At 34.0% G+C, this 23,336-nt stretch overlaps 2 protein-coding genes across 4 annotated transcripts in view; one reads left to right on the top strand and one right to left on the bottom strand.

The window, feature by feature from the left end:
- Window positions 1-3,344, top strand: part of LOC126978077 (E3 ubiquitin-protein ligase UBR1) — a 71,045-nt gene extending 67,701 nt beyond the window's left edge. For all 3 annotated transcript variants that reach the window (XM_050826786.1, XM_050826787.1, XM_050826788.1), the window contains one exon: window positions 2,112-3,344. In XM_050826786.1, the coding sequence (XP_050682743.1) occupies window positions 2,112-2,258 (147 nt within the window). In that variant the 3' untranslated portion in view covers window positions 2,259-3,344. The remainder of the gene's footprint in view (window positions 1-2,111) is intronic.
- A 991-nt stretch (window positions 3,345-4,335) lies between these two features.
- LOC126978192 (putative Ras-related protein Rab-33) lies at window positions 4,336-17,427 on the bottom strand. The gene is made up of 5 exons (XM_050826966.1): window positions 16,961-17,427; window positions 15,513-15,632; window positions 13,438-13,587; window positions 6,670-6,783; window positions 4,336-6,103 (listed from the first exon to the last, which is right to left on the bottom strand). Exons 1-5 carry the CDS (start codon window positions 17,156-17,158, stop codon window positions 6,026-6,028), a joined length of 660 nt encoding a protein of 219 aa, XP_050682923.1. The 5' UTR covers window positions 17,159-17,427; the 3' UTR covers window positions 4,336-6,025.
- Between the last annotated feature and the right edge of the window lie 5,909 nt (window positions 17,428-23,336).

Below are 23,336 nucleotides of genomic sequence, written 5' to 3'. Positions count from 1 at the left end.
TCCTCCCAACTCAACGCGGCCTGTTCCTGCGCGTGCGCGACTGCGAGCTGCTGCCCATGTGTGCGCCGGCGCGCGCCGCGCTGCTGCCCGCGCCCTACCTCGACTGCTACGGCGAGACCGACCAGGTACCGGCCTCCACCCTCCTCCCAACTCAACGCGGCCTGTTCCTGCGCGTGCGCGACTGCGAGCTGCTGCCCATGTGTGCGCCGGCTGGTCGGTACCGGCCGTACTGACAGCCTGTGCTCACGTGGTCAACCATGAAGTCACCGCGCGGCCTGTACACTGAGTGATGCGGGCGAAAGAGTGGAATCAACAGCTTCCCACAATCCTGTCTTAGCTGCTGGTGTGTTTTTTTTTTTCATGGAAAAGGCGAACAAACGAGCGTAAAACCAGTACGCTCGTTTGTTCGCCTGGTGTTATATGATCACCGCCGCCCATATTCTCTTGCAACACCATTGACATCACATTAGCGTTGCCGGCCTTTAAGGATGTACGCGCTTTTTTTGAAGGTACCCATGGCGTATCTTCCCGTAAACACCGCACAAGAAAGATCATTACACAGCTTTGTAGTACGTGGAAGAAAGCCCCCTTGAAAACCGCACTGTGGAGAACCTGACTTTCGTTTAGTACCCCTTTGTTGATGAAGCAACTGTCAATAAAACTAATCTTACTAATGACACTAATTTGGACATTGTAACGGTTCATTAAAATTTGGGACCGTGATGTAGAACATCGACAGTCTTTGTACTGTTAAAAAACGTCGCTAAAAGAACTACTTTTCATTTCCATAGAAAAAAGAATATTTCAATCATGTTTCGGGTCTTGTACTATAAATAAATTTCAATACACTTGCTCGTAAAGTGAGCCTAATGGCACCGTTCTTAGGACCGATAAACCGAATTATACACACGTGCATAATAATACTGTACTCTAGTGCATAATAGATTTTTTAATACAGTTGCTCAAAAAATGGCGTATTGAAGGGACGTATAGCGTGTGGGATGTGGGCTTATTACATACTCGTGCTTTTTCTTTACCTTTTCCGAACTCGTGAGTTCTCTTTCACAACTGTCAAAATAATGTCTATTAAAAAGAAAAAACCAACCACGAAATTTTTATGATTTATGCAAATATTTCTAAATAGAACCTACTAATTTGATTCAATGAGTTAGGTAAGGTTTTATTTCATTTCATCTCACTAAATATCATTTTCATTTCATATTAATAATAAAAATCTACTGAAGACTTGGCTGTATAGGCATAGTTCCCTTTGCCTACCCAAAGTGGGTGAAGATATCAAAAAAAATCTCTGCTTGTATTATTTTACGGTTGGCGCCATTTTAGTTGTTGAGTTTATTGTGTTATTATTATTCTATTAACACGTGCGGAACCGTCGTGTTCCGACTGTCAACCCTCACCTTCGGCTGCGCCTCGACTCGGGTAGACATTTGTCGGAACTCTTTGCAATAACAGTCTTTCCGCACTCGTGATGAAATATACTACATCGCTAGAAAGTTAAGGTTATCTGCGTATTATATGAGAGTAAACAGAGCGTTATCAATTTCACTGGGTAATACAGTTTTTTATTGTAACAACAAAGAGCTTTTAAGCCACTGAATAAAGATTCTTATGTAATTATTTATAATTCACAATAATTTGTTATAAATATTTTTTTATGAAAATAAAGGACGAGACGAGTATGCCGTTCATTCAGCTGATGGTAATTGATACGTCCTGCCCACTACAATGCAGTGCCGCTCAGGATTATTGAAAAACCCAAAAATTCTAAGCGGCACTACAATTGCGCACCTTGACACATAAGTTGTCAAGTTTCATTTGCCTAGTAATTTCACTAGATACGGCTTCCTTCAGACCGAAACGCCGTAATGCTTACACATTACTGCTTCACCCTTTGGTACCCATAATCTAGCCGGCATCCGGTGCAAAGGAGCCTCCTACTGGTATATACCATGAATTATTATAACTAATATTATAACTTTGAATTAGTCTCGTGTATAATGAGCAACTTAGCTCATATGTATGATCATATACTATTATAAAAAATGACATATCAAGTCTTTATATATTCTTAAGTTATATAATATTTGTAGGGTCTCCGACGCGGCAACCCGCTGCGCTTGTGCCCGGAGCGATACGAGGCGCTGCGCATGATGTGGCTAAGCCACGGCATCCACGAGCGGATAGCGAGGAGCCTCGACACCAATATGATACTCAACAACACGTGGCAGAACATGTGAGACCGCACTAGGAGCAGACGAAGGAGACGCGACCTATATGGACATTATGATCCTCTTTAGCAGGTCTGCTCAAGAATTGGACCCGCTCAAGGTCATTCGGCTTGGCCACAAAATATGCAGATCGAAACATAACACAAACTGATGAAAATATTTAAAATTTTAAGATCTACGAAGATGACATATAATTAAAAATACATATTGATTTCCGTAGAAAAAAAACCTCAAGATTATATAATGTTATATAAAAATGGCGCTATGTCAAACTTTTATCCGCCTTTTTTTATCTTTTCAATATTCGTGTGGTGACGAAAACCCTAAGTGACATTGACATTATGTCAAACTAGAATTTTGATACATAGAATTGACATGTGTCAATATGTCAATTTGACATCTTCAGCACCTATGCAATGTCCAATTTTAAAAATTAGTTAATTAAATTTAGTATAGCTGTCCTACTAACTAACCAATTGTTATTTTTATGTTTTATGAGTGAATATTAGTTGATTATTGTCCATTTCTAGGTGAATCGATTTTTAACAAGGTCCATTTTTTATTCTTCCTTTTAAATTAATTTCAACTTAACACAGATAGTATTTATTTTCACATTTACTAACACCTTAAGTACTGTGTGATTTCAACGGGAAGTTTCCGATCTAAACCTAGATTAGTTTTTATAATTAATTGCTTAATTCAAATCATTGTATTTTATTTGTTAGTTTAGGTTTAGCAAGTAAACTTAATAAATTTAAATGTGATATTAAAATGATATTTATCTTCAAATTATTATTATTAATATTGTTAATTATTGTGTTGTTCTTAAAATCGAAAACGCACATTAAATGGCAAATAATTCGATTAGATCAGTTTTGTATAATTTTTATTTTCAACACGTTTGATTCAATTATCCCGCTTATGGCCTTTTAAGTTTGAAATATACATAACATATAGAGAGTTTGAGAAACTACAAAACGGTAAATAAAAATTTAAATGATTTAGTAAATTTAAAAAAAATACTACGGAACCTGATATTGCTATGTAAAATGATTTATAGGATGTACTTTAAATAAATATTGATTAATCAGAAAATTACTGTGTTTAATTTACCTTCAGAATAAAAGTTTCTATTAATTAGTGAAGGAGAAAAAGTTTCCACAGGAGTAGCATTCCTACCAGATAAGATTCACTTCGAATGTATTTAATATAACACATTTACGTGTTATTCTGTCAATACAACGATACGGTCGACAACTTAGGTCATATTGTAAGTTTCTGGATTCTCATCATTAATATAATCTAAGAAAAAAAATTAAAACATTTATTTATTTTCTTAACAATTTGATAAGAGTATGGAAAGTCCTTAATAGGAAATATGGTGGTACATTACTATTCCCAACGTTTTAAATTTTTTGCAAAAAAAATAGCAACTGTTTGTACAGTTCCATCAGGCATTTGGAGGTTATAACCTGCAGGAAGAAAACAAAAAACACTAGTGCGAAAAAGAATAACTTTCCGCACGCTGAACACACAATATAGAAAAGTCTACTTAGCAAAAGTATTAAAAAATATATTCATCATCAGTTCAGCGTCCACTGAAGGTCCTCCCCCAAAGATCGCCATGACGATCGATCCTGCGCTGCCCTCATCCAACGTGTTCCGGCGATATTGACCAGATCGTCGGCCCATGTTAGTGGGGAGCCTACCAACACTATTTCTTCCGTGGTCGCCATTCGAGGACTTTACTGCCCCAACGGCTCCTCATTTTTGATTCGATCTCGCAGGGAAACTCCGAGCATAGCCCTGAGCTTCCTCATAAAGCCCATAGTAAGCGACCACGTTCGATTTCCGAAGAAAAAATATCACAAAATCAATATTGTACAAACCAGGTGAATGGTACCAGTATTCATTTAGGTTCTTATTAAGGAAGGCGTTGACTGAGTACCTATATAGAATGAACGCTCTTGAACCAAATTCAATATGACCTTTTGCACGGGAGTCTCGTTTGTAATAAATTAAAAACAGATTATAGTCAGACTACTGTAACTAAAAAACCGAGGTTTACGAGTGAAAAAAATAAAAGTTAATTTAAATTTGATTTAATTCTTTCCACTCTAGATTACATCCAGTTGTACAGATAACATCTTAACACAAAAAGTTAAGTAATCTATATAAAAACAAAGTACAATCTCACAATCTTGTTCTCACTACAACAATACAGTAAATATTAAGTCTTGTATAAGAGATCATGACAAAGAAAACAAATACTAAAAATATAATAAAATATTTCTTATAAAATAAACACATGCATTAATTAATTAATTCTGCACAATACTATTTATATCTTCATTAATGTAATATAATTACTCACTAATTGTCATATTTTTTTGGCACGTATAAAATTCGACAGTTATATTAAATTCATAGATTCTAGTGGCTAATAAATGTAAGTTGACTTTCATGGCAGTCATTCATAGTTTTATCTACACCCATGCTTTAAATCCTCTATTAAAGATTCTAAAACAGTTAGCTTATTGCCAACATTAAAACACCCAATGTTCTAATAACCATTACATCATCCAAACGAGTGGTGTAATGTTGTACTGAATTTTTATAACAACACTCCTTTGTTTTTTTTTCGATCCATTCATGCGCAAAGAGTTTCAACAGACAGACACATCCTTATTGCTCGATGCGTGGTATCTGTATGAATTTCAAAAAAGGAATATTTTCGTTTACACGCGTTCCACACTACCAGAACGTCTCGCGCCGTAAAAAAAGTAGGTTATTCGAATCCCCGCCATTTTTCTTCGATATTTTTATTGTTTTGTTTACAAAAAATGAGCGATTCAAGTTTTGACAGCACACCGCCAGATATTTCAAACGCTGCAAAAGAGCATAATATTCAAGTGAATTTTAATAAATTGCACTATACAAAATGTAATTTAGTACTAAAATAAATAATTATTTCATTTATACTTAGTTTATTTGTATATAATCAGTAATGGATGATATTAGGTTACTACTAGGACTGGCTGTTTTAATGTTGGCAATAAGCTAACTGATTCAGAATCTTTTAGAGGATTCCAATTCTGGGTGTAGATAAATAACAATTAATATTAAGGTATTATTACAGCACATTAAATATAAGTAAGTTATGTTTTAACTGCTCCAATATGTACCTAACTGTTAAACAATGACCACGGCAAGTGCTATCCAACCAAGTTTTTTAAATCAACTAGACATAATCAATTTTTTTCTTAATTTAACAGGCATATGACATATGGATGTATAATTAATATTATGTTATTAAAGACCAGTCTAAAGTTCTTGTGAATTAGTAACTTACCTAAGATTGAGATGAAATGTGCTATTTTAAACAGGTAAGAAGTATATTTAAAAAAATATAATTTAAATTAATAACATTAAAAGTACAGTAATATCTCGAGTTACGCGATTTCCGAATGCCATTAAATCCAAATAATAATAAAAATTACAATTTTGTTTAATGCTATGTCGCCAATCACAATTCGTATTTGGCGACCAAACGATTTATGTGACTACTAGATATTACTGTAAACACAACACAAAAATTTAATTTTATATAATTTTAGTTTTATATGTGCGTGAAAAGCTCTTTCATACAATGAAGGAGCTACTGAACTGATTCAGCTTATCACTATTAGTGTGAACTCAAGCCAAGTTGACATTTGACAGTTGAAGAGATGCTTGAGATCTTGTTAAGGCCCCCACAGTAGGCATAGCTTCACTTCCTAGCTACACAGACAGGTGTCTGATCTCGAAGCCCGCTTGTGTCGAGGGAGGGTCACCACACGCGGTCCCAACTCGCCCTGCAGAATGGAAACTTTAACACTTTATGTCTTAAGTACAAATTGAAGGTAAAAGATTGGATAAAATAACTGTCAGTTATAAGCCCTACCAATTACTCTCAAGATTCTTGTAAAACACAAAGTTCAGAGTTATTTCACTAGCACAAACCGAAACAACGGAATGCTTGAACACCACATCGATGCAGAAATTTTGGTTCAAATAAAATTTGCAAGTCATAATTGGTACTTTACTTAGCATATGTCACTTCATTGTGACTTATATCGCGGGGTGTTCCGAGCAGTTGTCACCTGATTCCTGCCGCCAAATTCTATCTTCGCACGACACGCCACAATTTAGAATATTATCATTCCAAATACAACTGAGCTGTGGAATGAGCTTTCTTGTGCGAGGTTTCCGGGACGGTTTAAGGCCAGCATCGCTCCTGTGATTCCTCTGGTGTTGCAAGAGAATGTGGGTGGCGATCACTTAACCGTGACCCTTACGCACGTTTGTCCTTCTTTTCCATAAAAAAAAAGTGAAGTAGACAGAACTAATGGTAAGAGATATAGAGGGTAACATGACTTACCTCAACACTCATTACCCGCAGTGGTTGTTTCGAATACAACTTATGAGCGAGCGTCAGAAATATAGACTCGACATTATCACACTCGGATTCCAACAGCGCCGAGGTCTCGAACAACTGAAATATGACATTATTTTTTATTGAAGTGCTTATTGGGCACTTTTTGGTAGGGGAAAAATGGGTTCGTGTCACCGACATGCTCATGAATGACTCAAGCGATAAACCAATAGTTAAAATATAAATAGTTAGACACATTTTGGATCGGTGAAATCTCGTGAGTTTGCGAGACCGAAATGCTGCAGTATATCTGTAGCTATACAGCTGACATATTGTGCAACATTAGTGCTGTGTATATCTTACAAGTGAAATTGAATGGATTTAGTGAAAAGTTCAATGTGTATATACTGTGCATTGTTGAAATAGTGCTTTTGTTTGATTAATATATTATTTAAACAAGTTTTAAAAATAAATTAAAATTAATAATTTTATTGTTTTATAAACATAATGAAATTTCAAATTTTAATGCTATTTTTTTATTTATTTATTTATTTAGAGACTTAAAAAAGTGAAAACCATTTACACTATACTTTATAGACCAAAGCATTAGACTAAAACTTAAGGCTGGTGATTGCAACTGGCAGCCCAATTAGACCTAAGCCTGTGCTAGTCCAAAAGTCCAAAAGTCCTCGGCCTAATTGTTAAAAAATAAACTATTAAAGTTTTCTAATTTAATCTAAAATTTTAATCTTATGAATTATTTACCTAACTAAACTTAATTGTTATTAGTTTTATTTGGATTATCATACATATATAAGAAACAATAAGAAAAGTTATAAAAAAAGAATAATATATATAAAATATAAGTAATATTAGTGCAACAGTGTTATTGTATTAAGTTTGAAGTATATGATATGATATGATAAAGTGTCCGTGATAAATACAAATAGCATTAGCATCAACAAATCTTGTCATAAAGACATTTAAAGTTTTCAAAAGAGCAGACTAGCAAATATTTCTTCATATCCAACTTTAATTTTTTTTTCGAGAGGGGTTTTGAGCACATAGGATTACATTAGTTGCCTCCGGAGGGAGGTTGTTGAATAATTTTGGCGCCGCAGCTGAAAAATGTCTTTTTGCGAATCCAGACGTTCGCAGTGGAACCAAACATCTTTGTTTTCTTCGCCTAAGGTGACTCTGAACTTGCTCAAGTGGAAAGTCATCAATATATTTTGCCATATATATTGTTAATTTTTAATTTTCTTGGAGTTAGTACTTTACTCAGTTTAAATAACTCTTCCGTTGGAAACCTGCGATTCTTTTTAAGATAATTTTGAGGTTAAGTTTTTGAACCTTATTAAGTTTGTCTAATATAGATGAGCCACATGAACCCCACGCTATAATGCCATACAATATTAACGACTGAGTTAAGGAAGTGTACACTCTTAATAATAGGTCAGTACTCAAAATATTTCTTAAGTTGTTGTATATATAGCTCAAGTTTCTAACTTTCTTTGTCAGCTTTCTACGTGCATATCCCATCTAAGATGTTGGTCAACTATAATACCAAGATAAGTGGTGCTTTGGGTGCATGATAATGTTTTGCAGTTTATACAGACAGACTTGTTGAGACAGAAATAGACTTGAATTTTTGGAGTTTCAGTTGGAAGACCGGCTGTAGTAGGGGAGAAGCACATAAATACAGTTTTTTCTTCGTTTAGCGTTAACAAATTATTATTATATGTCAGTCCTTAGCCAGACGAAGGCCACATTCCGCTTTTTGGATGACATTATCCCATGTCGAGGCTGTGAATAACAAAACAGTGTCATCGGCAAAACATAATGACTTAGAGTCTGTCTGTCTGTCCGTCAGTAAAGAACAGAAGTCGTTAAGATAAATATTAAACAAAATTGGGCCTAGCACGCTTCCCTGAGGGACACCAAATACAATTTCTGGTCCATTTTCACCGCTAACTTGATTTCCGATCCGCAAATTGTTTTCGATTTTTAAGATAACTAGCAAACCATTTTAATGCATTTCCCATGAATCCGTATAACTCCAATTTTTTTAACAATAACTGATGTGAAATGGTGTCAAAAGCTTTAGCTAGATCAATGAATACGGCAACTGTTTTGTTTTTGCTTTCATGATTCAAGACTATCTGTTTTGTTAAATCAGCAATAGCATCACTGGTTCCTATTCCCTCTCTAAATCCGTATTGATTATTATGCAAGACATCGGAGGTGTACGCGTTTATTCTAATTTTCATAATTTTTTCAACTATTTTTGAAGTAATAGGCAAAAGTGAAATAGGACGGTAATTTGACATAACGTTAACTGGCCCTTTTTTATGTAATGGCATAATTATGGCAGTTTTTAATGTCTGTGGAAATATTCCTGATTTAAAGCTTAAATTAATCATGGTTGAGAGGGGAAAAGCAATTTCATTAAACAGTAATTTTAAGATTTTAGAAGTAATGCCGTCGTGCCCACAAGATTCTGTATTTTTAAGTGTTTTTATGCATTTGCTAACCTCGGATGGGTTTGTAGGTTTTAAATAAAAAGTTTTGTCTATACGGGGGAGACTAATTTTGCTACATAGGGCTTTCTCTGTAGCTCTTACTTTATCTAGATGCTTTTGAGCAAGGTCATGTCCTATTGAGCAGTAAAATCCGTTAAGAGCGTTTGTTATTTTATTTGCCTCTGAAGAAAAATTTACAACTTTAGTATTTATTAACATTTCTTTTATAGTACACTTTTGTTTATTCTTTCGATTAGAAGCTTCATTCAAAATTATCCATATCTTTTTAGAATCCCCTGAATATTTAGAAATTTTTATCCTATAGTATTTTTCTCTAGCATCTTTTATTATTCGGTTACATATATTTCTATATTTTAAGTAATTAGATTTAGTGATAGGATCATTAGAATATTTCTTAAATAATCTGTAAAGTTTGTTTCTTTTTTGTATACACTTGAGAAGCCCGTCCGTAATCCAAGGTTTTAATTTAACTCTAGAGTGAGGAATGCTTTTAACTGAAGTATTATTTCTAATATGTGTACCTATAATGTCATGAAATAATTGAAAGGCTTTGTCAACCTCTGTTTCACTACAGATTTCATCCCATGATTGACTACTTATATCTTTGAGGAGCTGTTCATAGTCAATACATCGTTTTTGAAAAGGAGGTTTTCGTTCTTCGATATAAGAGAATTTATCTTTTGCGTACACACTCACACGTATCACCCATAATAATGATGTTTTTCGAACGACCTACCTGCTTAAATTTATGATCCAGGGAGTCTAGAAAGATTTCAATATTGGCGCAAGAAGGCGATCTGTATATGGCAATTAAAGTGAGCTCATTACTTAAGTCGAGCTGTAAGCAGTTAGCCCCAAAAACCTCCAGTTCTGCACAGCTAAAAGCAATACTATCCTTAATGAAAATAACAACCCCATCATTTTGAACGGGATTTATCTTAGTATGCAATGAGATATAACCAGGTAAAGTGTGATTGGAATTATGATGCTTGATCCTACATTCAGTGAGAATTAATATGTCAAAACTTATTCCAAGAAGTTCCAGAGAAACCAGGAGTTGGTTAAAATTTTTGTGAATACTTCTTATATTCAATGAAATTATTTTAAATGAATTTTTCACATTAATATATTCACTACATATAGTTAAGTTATCTGTACTAATGCAAAGGTCCGAATTCTGGTAATTAATTAGTTCAGTAGAAAATTGTTGGATCGTATTGAATTTTAAAATTAAAAGTATGCCATAATTTTAAGTGTGACAACCCTAGTATGATAAAAGTAACAAGATGGTTGATTGATGCACATGCCATGTTATAATAATATTATCAGTAAAACACTGTTGCACGAGTGATACAGTGTGAACGCACTTAAACTAATAAAATATAGTATGATAGGTATTTTGAAAAGTTCCAAAACGCAGAAATTACTAATTAATAACACTCGTATTACTAGTCATATGATTTGGTTAATTTGATCTTCCGATTTAATTATGATAGATGGTGATTTCTCCTGTTTTTTTACATAGATTTTATTGTTCGAAAACCAACAATACCTGTAGTTATATTTTTTGGCGGCTTGTTTACTCAATGCAAGGAGACGCTTTGCCGAGGGAGTTAAATGCTCAGAAATATAAAAGGCCTGTGAATTTAAGTTTAGATTTAAGTAGTCTGTTTTTAGCCTAGTGCTTTGATCCTTACATTTTTTTTATTGAATTCCTTTGTTAAGCGCAACAATTCATTTCTTCTGAGATTATTTTTGAAGATAACATCAATCGGGCGCACTTTCCTAGGCATTGATTTCCCAGTTCTGAAGAAGGTTTGATATTCAGAAAGATCAAAGTTCATTCCCATTACATTACAATTTTTTTTTTTATAATTGATGATAAATTCTCATTTTTCGTCTCTGGAATTCCTCTTATTTCAATATTACAGGATCTCCCTCTCATCTCGAGATCTTCCAACTTGGCATCCACGTGTGTTAATTTATTCCTAATGGCTCTGTTCTCCTCTAAAAGTTGATCACGGTGCTGCTCCAAATCTTTAATATCTTTCCTCATCGCCGTCACCGTGCCAAGTATCGCATCATATTGTCCACTTAAGTAGTTGATGGAGTCTTCAATTTTCGATGTTTTCTCGGTAAGAGTTTTATAATGGTCCTCTAACTTACTACTGACTTCTTTTAAAATTTCTTTCTTAAAGCGGTCGAAACTGTTTTTTATATAATCTTGTAGCTTCATTAATTCCGAAGCGCTCGAAGAAGTTGGTGGCGAGGATGCGTGTGCCGGCGCTGCTGGCTGTCTCACAGGGGTGTTTTTATTGTCGGTGCGTCTTTCGCCCGCTCTGCATTGAGGACATTACCACAAAGCTTTATGCGCCTTTAATTCCTTTGCAAAGTTTTCTGGAGTAATTCTTAAGCATTGGAAGTGATAATGATTATCGCACACCGTACAAGATATAAGCTCGCTGGATTTAAGCGGCTTCTCACATGCAGAGCAAGATTTAGACATTTTATAGTATTTTTAACTTAACTTGTGTCCACAGTGAAGACAACAACAAATTTAGATCAGTATATGAGATTGATGCTATTGCTAAGACAATTTGAGCAGGCGTTATAAATTTTAAATTAGCTAATTAGATATTTTTCTAGCTATTAAGCTAGCTAGAAAAGCGCGTACACCTTCCTTAAAGGCCGGCAACGCTCTTGTGATTCCTCTGGTGTTGCAGGAGAGTGTGGGCGGCGGTGATCACTTAACACCAGGTGACCCGTACGCTCGTTTGTCCTCCTATTCCATAAAAAAAAAAGGCAATTTAGAACATGTAAGTGTTGAGGGTAGATTGATATTAATATTTGTACAAAAATTATACACTCACTATTTTTCTGATTTACTGCTTTGTATTTCACTGCCTGATAACCAAATATGCACTTTTCACTGATTATGCTATCTATTTAAGGTCACAGAAAAAAATACTGAAATAAGTATGTATATAAACACTTGTTGCAATATATATAAATTAAATTAGTTTCACCGTAATTGAACACGACTATTTAAGTTGACGTACCGAGGGAATATTGAGTTGACGTACCGAGGGAATATTGAGTTGACGTACCGAGGGAATATTGAGTTGACGTATCGAGGGAATATTGTTCTAAGCTTTCACTTTTACCAATTTTTTTTAATTGATTTATGGCAATGACCCGTTTGGGATAAAACGTAATTATAAGGAAATAACGTTCGATAAATAAAGGTGGTTATTTAATTTATAAAACCGCATCTAGTACGGGGCTTGTTCCAAGAACGGTTTAAAGTAATTCCTGCAGCCTATTTCCTAACTCATTATAATAATGTTAGAAACTTGCATTACTCTAAAAAGTAATGCTGTTGTGGCTCAATATTTTCACTCTGAGTACATTATTTTGTTAGTATTGAATATGACTGAGCCCGTCGGGACAACTATGAGAGCCTCAATCATAGAGCATAGTTGAATTTCATATTATTAATCTTGTTTTAATGAAATATACACTTCTCATGTGTGGAATTACGCACACACCCAAGAACATATAAAGAGATTAGATCAGCTATACAAACTACTACTATGAAGTCAGCGTCAAACAATATTGCGGGGTATATGGGCGTGGCATTCATGACGCGATTAAAATAATTAACCAATCACATCGCTTCCCGCCAAAAGTGGTATGACGTGATGTGTACCTGCAGACCTGCACTAAGTTCTATGATAATTGTGTTCTGTAAATTCTCAGAAGCAGCTCTCATGATTTCATGTATTGTATTATAGTATTAAGTTACCTAAGTCAATTGTATTCACAAGTGACAGGTAATGTGACAGTGAACATTGGTTTGAACTACTGTCCGATTTTTACACCACAAAACTATACATTTTTGTAGCTTTTAGTCTTGTATTGCACCTTCTATGTCTGAATGCCGACTGACCGCGCATAAAACGTCATTTTGTTAAAGGAATAGCTTAGAGGCCGATTTTTTTTGGTCTATTTTTTAAACGGGCTTTATTTTTGTAAACGGGCAAGTGGGTCATCCAATAAAAATAAAAAAACGACGCAAATGTCCATCTGTAAGATTTGAGACAATCTGAGAATCAGTGGTAAGATACAAGCAGACAAATTAGAAAGAAAATAAGATTTTAATAGAACTGAGGGTACATATAGTAATAATTTAAGCTCACCTCCAAATTATAATATTACATAACAAACTCACAGGCATCCCATATTTATCGGCCAGCCTCACAGCGTAAGTGGTAGCCAGCCTGGACTCTGGTGTCCCGCAGTCACACTTGTTCCCCACCAGCACTCTCGGGGCTCCCATTAGACTGTGAGACTCAATCTCGTGCATCCAGTTTGATATTGACTGAAATAATCAATACAGAAATACATAACTTATGAGGGACTTTTGATGCATTTATATTAACATTGGTAGATAAATGAATAATAATAGCATTTTTTTTTTAAAAGAAATAAAAGTTAAAAAAAATATGTTATATGACAAAGATTCCTTAATATTTCGTTGTTTAGCTAGGTACCCGTTGTGGCTCACGGTATTATGACGTCACGGGAGTTTCTTATCGAATCTTCTCATCATATCAAAGCCCCTTTACATACTTCTAATATATAAAATTGTCGTGTCATGGTGTTAAATATTGAACTCCTCCGAGACGGCTTGAACGATTCTCATGAAATTTTGAGTGCATTGGGTAGGTCTGAGAATCGGACAACATGTATTTTTAACCCCCTAAATGTTAAGGGTGGTCCACAAGACTTATTTTATTGACATTTTTTTTTTAAATTTGTTTGATTAAAAAAAAAACTCAAATCTCAGTCCAGACTCAGTCTCATGCCAGATTTTGGCGAGACAACACGTCCTGAGGATGCCTCGTGTAGAGGCGAAAGACGTGTCGACTTATTTTAAAAACAAATATTGGCCGAATTAACACTAAAGAAAACTTAAATCATTAGTTACTTTTGTATCGCGATTTTAATATCGGCAATACAGCGTTTGCTGGGTCAGCTAGTATCAATATATAACTACTACTACAAACTATTTCATAACGTTTACCAAGTGTTGTTGCAATATGTTATGTTATTACCACTTCCTCACAGAATAAATACATTTCTATTTCACATATACATTACGCGTCATATTGAAATTACCGTTTTTGACGTACTTCTTTGGATTCAAATAAAACTTAATTGTTTGCTTTTAATTGTTTTTTCATTCAACTTTCAATGTAAAGATGTTATTGAGATCTGAGGACATGAGTATGAATTCCAATGAAGAACTAACTCAGTAGAAATGGCTTGCAATATCAATGCTGTGTTTGAAGAGGAGTCGCCTCCGTATAGGAGTCTTCTACTTGAAGAATGAACCGCGAGAAATTCCAGCCACTCAAGTAAATCCAATGAAACTATCAAGGAATTAGCAGCATATTTTCATGTTAGCATACCCACAATATATTATTTTAGACCCATTTTTATTTAATCGGTAAAATAAAAAAAAATTGAATACTAATATGCACCTTGAATTTACTGACCTACAGAGGGAAGCATAAATGAAGCTAGCCTTACCATGTTGAACCGGCACACATATGAAGGGTTTTTGGGGCGACATGTGATGTGTGATTAAAAATGAATTCTAAATTAGAACATCACAATGGCTGACTTGAGCTGACGTCGCCAGAAAGCCCTAAAGCGAAGCTTTCCATAGAAAAGCGATTGTAGCTGCAGTTGGATGGTCACTACAGTGTAATCCACACACATATTCCTTAGAACCCGTAAAGCAATAACAGCAGATGTTATCATACCTACTGAACTTGGAACAATAATGGCAAAACTGGCAAAGGGACAAGCCTGATTTGTCAACCAATCTTCACCAATATTCAAAAAGCAAGATTTTACACAGCTCTAGAAACAGATTTAGAACTTCAGTTGCTACTATCTTTCGCCCGATCTGGCCCTAACCAAGGACAATTTCTCAGAGACTTGCCAATTGTTTACATGCAAAAAAAAATCTTCTCAAGATGCTATACAAAAGCAAAAAAGAATTAAGTAATTTGAAATAAATTATTACCTACCTAGGCAAAGTTGCAAGCACCTGCTAGATATAAATGACGTCTTTTGGCAAAGTAAGAGTACCTTCATATTATTCCAATTGAGTCACAAACCACCATTCCCTAAAGGTGGTTAAAAAGGCTGTAAAGTTTGTACCATATATTCAGAACCTTAACTTGGACTTTGAGATGTTGTGTTCATTTTTTGACATAAAAAACGGATACATACATGGAATGTTTCTGGCTTGGTAACATCATATACTATAACAACAGCATGCACATTTCGGTAGTAATGTTGTACCATGGATTTTCTAAATCTTTCTTGACCTGCAGTGTCCCAAAGCTGAAGCTGTAATTGTGAAATCTTGATCACTTATTTATTGGAACACCACCATAGATACACATAATATTTGGTTACACATTAGTAAGATTCCATATAGTCTAGTATATCTATTAATTAAAGGCACTCACAGCATTTCCTAATAGATATTTTTGATAGGCAAAAACAAGACTTAAAAATTAAAACAAAAACTTTTTACAAAATATTATTGAAATTAAAAATTTAGGAATGTGTTATACAAGAAAATCTTATGACAATATTAAGTCATACCAAGTAATTTTCATCTGAGATCCACTAAATTGGCATTTGCCAATTAAAATGTATGAATTATAGATCATCTGCAATATCTTTTTATCTACTTCATTTATGAATGTTGGTACTACACCCAGTATAATATTATTTTAGGAACATAATTGATTTGACATAATTTAACACATTCAGACAATAGATAGTGACTTCTACTTGCATTTATCACCGGGAGTGTTCCGAAGAGCTGTTTCAGTTTTTCCGGTATGACATGGGCAGGTGCCCATGAATGAAGTTTGAATGTTCAAAAAAAGAGCATACACCTTCCTTAAAGGCCTGCAACGCTACTGTTATTCCACAGGTGTTGCAAGAGAATGTGGGCAACAGTGATCTATTAACACCAGGTGACCCTTACAATAATTTGTCCTCCAATTTGAAAAAAAGATATTGGAAAACCAATATCTTTTTTTCAAATGACATAATATTACATGAAAAGTTGCAGTTGCGGGAAACAACTACTTAAATCATAATGTTAATTGCAGTCACAGGCAGTTTTTTTTAACAGCATTGCACTCAAAAATTTTAGTGTTTGTTCTTAGAAAAAAGAAAACATTTTGTATTTTTTGGCTGCATAATAACTCTGTATGTGTTGCTAAATGCTAGACAATACAATATATTACAAGTTTATGTTGCGAGATGGAACAACAATTGATTGACTGTATGGGCTTGTAGCGACAACCGTGGTTTAGATCAGACTGTGTTCATTCATAATAATGACATTAATTTATACTAAATAAAGATCAATTCATTTTTTGTACATGATTAGTATCTAGTGGTGAAAATTAGTTCATAATTTACATTCTTTTTTAAATCGGATAACAAAAGGACTCCTTGCTTATATCTTTCATAGTCTATGAAATACGTGAAGTGTGAACCGACGCATCGACGGCTGGTTGTGGTTCATTGAAACTGAACTGGTCCGTTCATTCAACGCCCATCGCTAGCTAACATTTAGCGAGCCAGGAGTATGAGTGTAGTCTTAACAAATTTTTAATAATAATTAAAGATATGACCGTATACAAACCATTTACCTTTATCTCTTCATTCTTTATTTTTACCGTCCTTTCTCTGAAATCCACACCAATAGTAGCTTCCGATTTATCTAAAAACTGTCCCTCACAAAAGCGATAAGTGAGACACGTTTTACCAACTCCAGAGTCTCCTAATACAATGATCTTAAACACCTTTCTCTGTTGTAAGCCCGATATTGCTTCAACCCGATCAGACATATTTATAGCAAATATATCGGATTCAATTAATTAATGAGAACATGAAGTGATTTGCAAAGTGTCTACCAAAGGAGTAAGAGCAGCACGTAGTAGTCTAGAATCTTGATACTTAAATTTAAATAATATTTCTACACTTCTCCTTATGTAAAAAGAAGAAACATAATAAGAAAACTCAATGAAATATAAAAAGTAAGAAAACAGAAGTAATTTGTAAACAAATAACAAAACGCGCAACATAAAAATTAAAAACGGGATTTTTCTTAAACTTTATGACCTGGTAACTTTTATCTAAGACCTATATTAAGTCAAGTCTATTATTTATAAAAAATTTTAGTGCAGTTTAGTCCAATGAGGCCTACCTCATTGTAATAGTTCATATTTGGATTTAGGACCAGAATTATTTTTATTTCCAATATTTCTTTTGTATGGACATATTTTCTATGAGAAAGAAATATTATAGACAAATTCATTAAAAAACAGTATTTTATTTATTATGTATAGAACAACGTCTGTCGGCTAACTAGTTTGTTTACAACTTTTTGTTTTTTAATAACTGATTGATGAAGGCAGGTGGAATGGAGAATCACATAATATTTTTGTATCACTGATTTTACTAGCCAGCACAAGTCTGTCAATCAGAAATGTTTGGCAGTCGGAAATAAGGATTTCTACAGTTAATTCCTTAATTATTATTAATTAATTCCGGTACAGTATTAAAGGCCAAAACGCAATTTATTTATCGTGGTAATAACATCTTTATTGTTATCATTCAATTGATTGTACCAAGGTCTTACAGGCGTACCATTTCCTTTATTATCTTAATATTTCTTCCACATTTCTTACCATAACTTATGAATTTCTTAGTCGTATTATTGGAGACAACCGGAGCCACCGTAATCTCTATTAGATTGTTAATGTCAACTGAATTAATACGTTCATATGTGTTAAGAAGAAAGTAAGCCTTTAGCCTACCCACCTTCTTGGAACGAACGATGTCATTGTCCAGTACCTTATTCGTTAAAAATATGAAGTTTTATCAGACACACGTTATTCCAGTCCAGTACAGAAACAGGAGGCTTAAGGGAGTGTTTGCAACAGCTGAAATCAGAAGATGCCTTTGAATGCAGATTGATAATGAGAATAACAGAAGGAAATTTTGTGGAGTTGTAATTATTTATTTTGAACAATTTTCAACGTAGCTATACATCATTAAGAGATAGCATACCTGCAAAAATAAAACAAGAAGTCTTTCTGCCTTTTCCTCTACTGAAAATAATTACAGAAGCCCGAGTTATCAATTTCGGTAGCAAAAATCATCGATATCGCAAATTATATCCGAAGTGTGTCAAGAAATAAAAAGGACACCAGTAATCACATCAAGGCAACAAATTTTGTTTATTATAATTAACTCATGCATAACATTTCACATTTAAAATAAAATAATGAAAGTTTTTAGTTAAATTCATTGTTAGGAATTGCCTATAAAATTCCACAAAAAACAAAATGCGTGTTCTCTGTTCATTAAATTAAACGCGTATAATCTATGTACGTGTATATATATATAAGCACTGGATTGGCCGTTCACACTAATCCGGTAGCCTGGAATGTGCGAGGATGAAAAACAGACCGTCAATCAAATCAACTGGGCTCGATAAATCACTGGAATGGTACATTCCAGTGCAGGTTCACATTATTCCAGTCCAACATTTTAGTCCAGCGCTGGACTAAGGAATATATCAACATATATCTCATAGTAAGGCTTCTTGGATATGCTCAAGGAGGTATTTATGAATTATTATGACATTCACTCGTAAACGTAATGTCCTATTGTTTGATTATATGCTTAAAGGTACTAAACTTCAACGTAGCTGTGTTATTCGAGATTTGGGTGTTCACCATGATTCAAAGTTACTTTTTGACACTCAAATTGATACAATAGTTTCTCTTGGTTTCATCATACGTAACTCAAAAGACTTTAAAAATATCAGAACTTTAAAAATTCTGTACTGTTCATTTGTCAGGAGCAATCTAGAGTACGCCTCTCAGGTCTGGAACCCATCATACTTAAAGTATGTTAACCGCATCGAATATATTCAAAGGAAATTCCTCAAACATATTTGTTATCGTCTGAAAGTCACATACCGCTCTGATGACTACCTCAATCTTTGCAGTAAACATCACCTTCTGCCTTTAAAGAATCGTCGCGAAATAGCCGATATTACTCTCCTTTTAAAAATAGCCCAAGGGCTAATTGACTGTCCAGACCTTGTTGCTAAGCTTCAGTTCAATACCCCTGTTAGATTACTGCGACAGCATGATTTACTAAGACTTCATCACACTAACCAAAACTATAAAAGAAATACTTTTACTTGGCGAGCAAGTAATAGCTTCAACAATCTGTCAAGTAGTGATAATAATCTAGATCTCTTCTGTACAAGCGTAGACTCTGTAAGACGTGCTAAGGCAACAAATTCTTTACTAATAACCCTAAATCTTCTTAAGTTTTTACATTAACTTTAATGATAATGTAAATTGTAATTTTCGAATTGTATATGCTCACGTCGTTAGTTCAATTTTTCTACTCTAGCACTAATTGTGGAAACCTATAATTGGCTCTCTGTAATTATCTTAAGTATCGTTTAAATTTTTAAAGCTGTTAGTTTTCCAAATAAATAAAATAAAATAATTATTTCTTACCTTCGTCTAACATAAGATCTTAGCAGCATAATTTAACTTTTTCCTAGTACTACATACTACCACTAGCAGAATAGTTGCCTGGTACAGTTACCTTCCGTAACATTTCCACGTATTTGGTTCCGAAATTATTTCCACGTATTTGGTTATATTTTGGTTACTTTAATAATTTAAAAATCATGCCATCCATTTTTCTTCCTAGCGTTCGCCTCAAAACCCTTTATTTTTAGTAAACCTTACTCACTCATAAAAGTGAATGAGTGTTTTTATTTTCTACTTTTATTACGATTGTTCATCGTCTAGTGGGGTGTTCATTTTATGGTTGCACTATATGGTAGTTTTCCATCTATAGCACTAAAGCGCATTATGCGGTTTATTTATATATATTTATATTAGTGCTCAACGTTGAATGTTCCAACTACAGCAACGCTTCGCACTATCGAGCACTCTCAAAAGTACTGCTTCCGTGTGATGCGTACAATCGATAACAACTCAGTGGCAGAAAATTATTAATAATTAGTGTTTTTTCTTTAAGTTGGCATTATGCATTACAGATACTGACCTCTACTATATACCACTGCACATGCTATTGAGCCTGTTTGATATTCGCCATTTTGACGCTGTTGGCCATGTAGCAAAACTCTGCAGTACTAAAACTATTGATGACAACCTCAGCAGACATCGATAGATGGTAGGAAACTATATACAAAAAAAATGTGTACTTTATGACGTTGATTCTTAAACTATATATATCACAGAAAATGAACAAAATTAATTCAAAATGCAAAAAAACTTCAGAGTATTGTACGTTCCTTCGCAGCCATTTGTATTATACGTCAAAATTTGTTCTCTTTACGCTCGATAGTGGCGTTTAAATAGGCACAAAAAATTTGCTGTCGAACATATGGAGCAGGAACAGCCTGTCCAGTGAACAACTGAACAGCCTATACAGGTCAGTGATTACAGAGCACTAGGTTTTTCTGTTCTGTGATAGAGCACAATGCGACTCAGTGCCACACGGAACGTAAATTAGTTCTCAAATGCATCACCAGAGTGCACTAAGTTCAATGTTGAAAAATGTATATTCATAGAATTAGCAACCTATTAAAATAAAAATGACGTTCTGTACATATGGACCTATCATTCGCACTCTGATAGCGGCATAATTTAGTAAAAATAATATTTTTAAATTAAATACGCTACAAGTATTGACAAGTATTCACATCCTTTTCTCTCCGGCTTGTCAGAATGAGACAAATGAAAGGACGCGCCAAGCACAACTATAGAGTAGCTCTTTTTTAAAAGCCCAATGAACACTGATTAGCAATTATTTTGTGTACAGAAAGTCATTGCCAACACATTTGTATTTTGTGCACAGAGAGTCATTGCCAGTGAATATGAACGGATGGAACTTACAAGTACGTGAAAAATTACAAACTAGTATTAATTACACGGTATCACAGACCTATCGTAAAGTGATAATTTATACTTATTCAGCTAACATTTTCAGCTTTTTGATACACGAGATAGTGAAAGAGAATTCGCGCCAGTTGGTAATGCAAGAGAGAGATGTAAATAATTTACCAAAATGTAAAAATACCAAATAAGTCGAGTGATATTTGCTCAAATCATTTCCATTTATAATCCGGCTAACTATTCGTTAGGTCGATCAAGACGTCATCACGTTTTCCGCATGAAAATGCGTACTTTGATCAATTTTTAAAGCCAGTTTGCTTGGAAAAGGTAAAAAACATGGTTAGTCTCGTATTTTTACTAGATTACTATTAGAATAGAAGTCCGTCGACAACTAGGTAAAAAATTTAGCTTGCGGCAATAGTCTAAGCTGTAACTTATAAGCAAAAACTTGCTAAATTGACAACTATTTTGACATTTCTCTTCTTTTTACGAAAGTGTCAGGTGCCATCCGAATTCCGATTTCCTAAATGGCATAGGATTAGGCAGGCAGTCGGCAGTCAAAAAAGAAAGTCCAGCCTTTTAAAAATTGAGCGTAGAGTTTTAGTTTAGCAATTAGTAAAACTTGAGAACTGCACAAAACTAATGATTTGAATTTGTGTATTCATTGTTATATTGTGTTGTAAGGATATATTTTTTTTTACTTTTCGCAAAATATACACCCTCTTATCACCCAATTAGAAGTTATTCGTGTGCGTTAACATTTAAAATTTATACTTAACTACGTGATTTTACTTGTAAAACATAGTTTTGTTTCTCTAGTGTATTATTACAAGATAAAAAGTTACCTTCACGACTCACTTTGTGTTCGATTTCGGTTACCTACTACGGGAGCGATAAGACGTTTAATTTTTGGGGTTTTGTGTGAGTTGATCCTCATTCCTCAAATATTGTGAATTGTTATGTATTTGTGACGTGTTGTGAACAAGAATACAGTCGCTAGTGAAAGATATGTGATATAAAGTTTAAAATGTGTTTAATTGTTTGTAAACTGATTTGTCAGTGTATTGTGGTTTCTTTCGGATGATGCGGTAGGATTGCCATGTCCAGACTAGTGGACTACTTCGTGATAGTGGGCTTCGACCACGAAAAAGAAAGTAAGCAATCATGCTTTAGTTTTGTATAATATCTATATTTTACCTATATATCTAAACATATACATAAAATTGGAGTGTCTGTTTGTAATATTGAAATAACTGTTATTTACTACATTTATATGAATATATATTCATAAGGAACATACACCAAAATAATATTTTTTACAATTTTGTCTGTCAGTCTGTTTGTTCCGGCTAATCTCTGAAATGGCTAGACCGATTTTAACGGGACTTTTATTGGGAGGTAGCTGATGTAATAAGAAGTAACTTAGGCTATGTTTATCTTAGGAAAATTATTTTATTTTAGAAAATAAAAGTAATGTTGGAATGTCCAAGAAACCGTCTAACCCTAAAATTAATTTATATGGCAAAACGACATTTGCCAGGTCAGCTAGTGTATATGTATATTACATGCTTGAATATAACAGTTTTTATCTAATCCAATATTTCTTTAAAATGTTTAGGGAAAAATATAATATTAACTTATTTTTAAATAAAATGTATTTGTTAGCATTCAAAAATATTGCCATTAATACAATTTTGATGTTGGAAAAATCTCTGGATATTATTATAGGTGTGCCTTGTTGGCTTACGGTATTATTTTCCTCATAGTTTGTAGGTAGAATCATTTTCAGAAAATAATTTAAAGGCTAACATGTAATACTCTATTTTACACTACCACTGGTTCAACAACAAATGACACTCTGGGAAATGCAAAACTGCTAATCTTTATTTTGTTATCGCCGAAAAATGCTCTCAAATCATGTTAGTGATTTCTTTGGCAGTATTTTGCCCAGTAAATAACATAATAATTAATTTGTTGGGGTACTAAGTTTAATATCAAAACATTTAAAATATATTGATTTTTTGTTCAAATACTATTCATAGTAATTCATTTCTTTATAACACAAACA

This window comes from Leptidea sinapis, chromosome 47 (genome assembly GCF_905404315.1).
Source record: "Leptidea sinapis chromosome 47, ilLepSina1.1, whole genome shotgun sequence".
Lineage (NCBI taxonomy): Eukaryota > Metazoa > Arthropoda > Insecta > Lepidoptera > Pieridae > Leptidea > Leptidea sinapis.
Note: the sequence above shows the minus strand (reverse complement) of the source record. Positions and strands in the feature narration are given on the sequence as shown.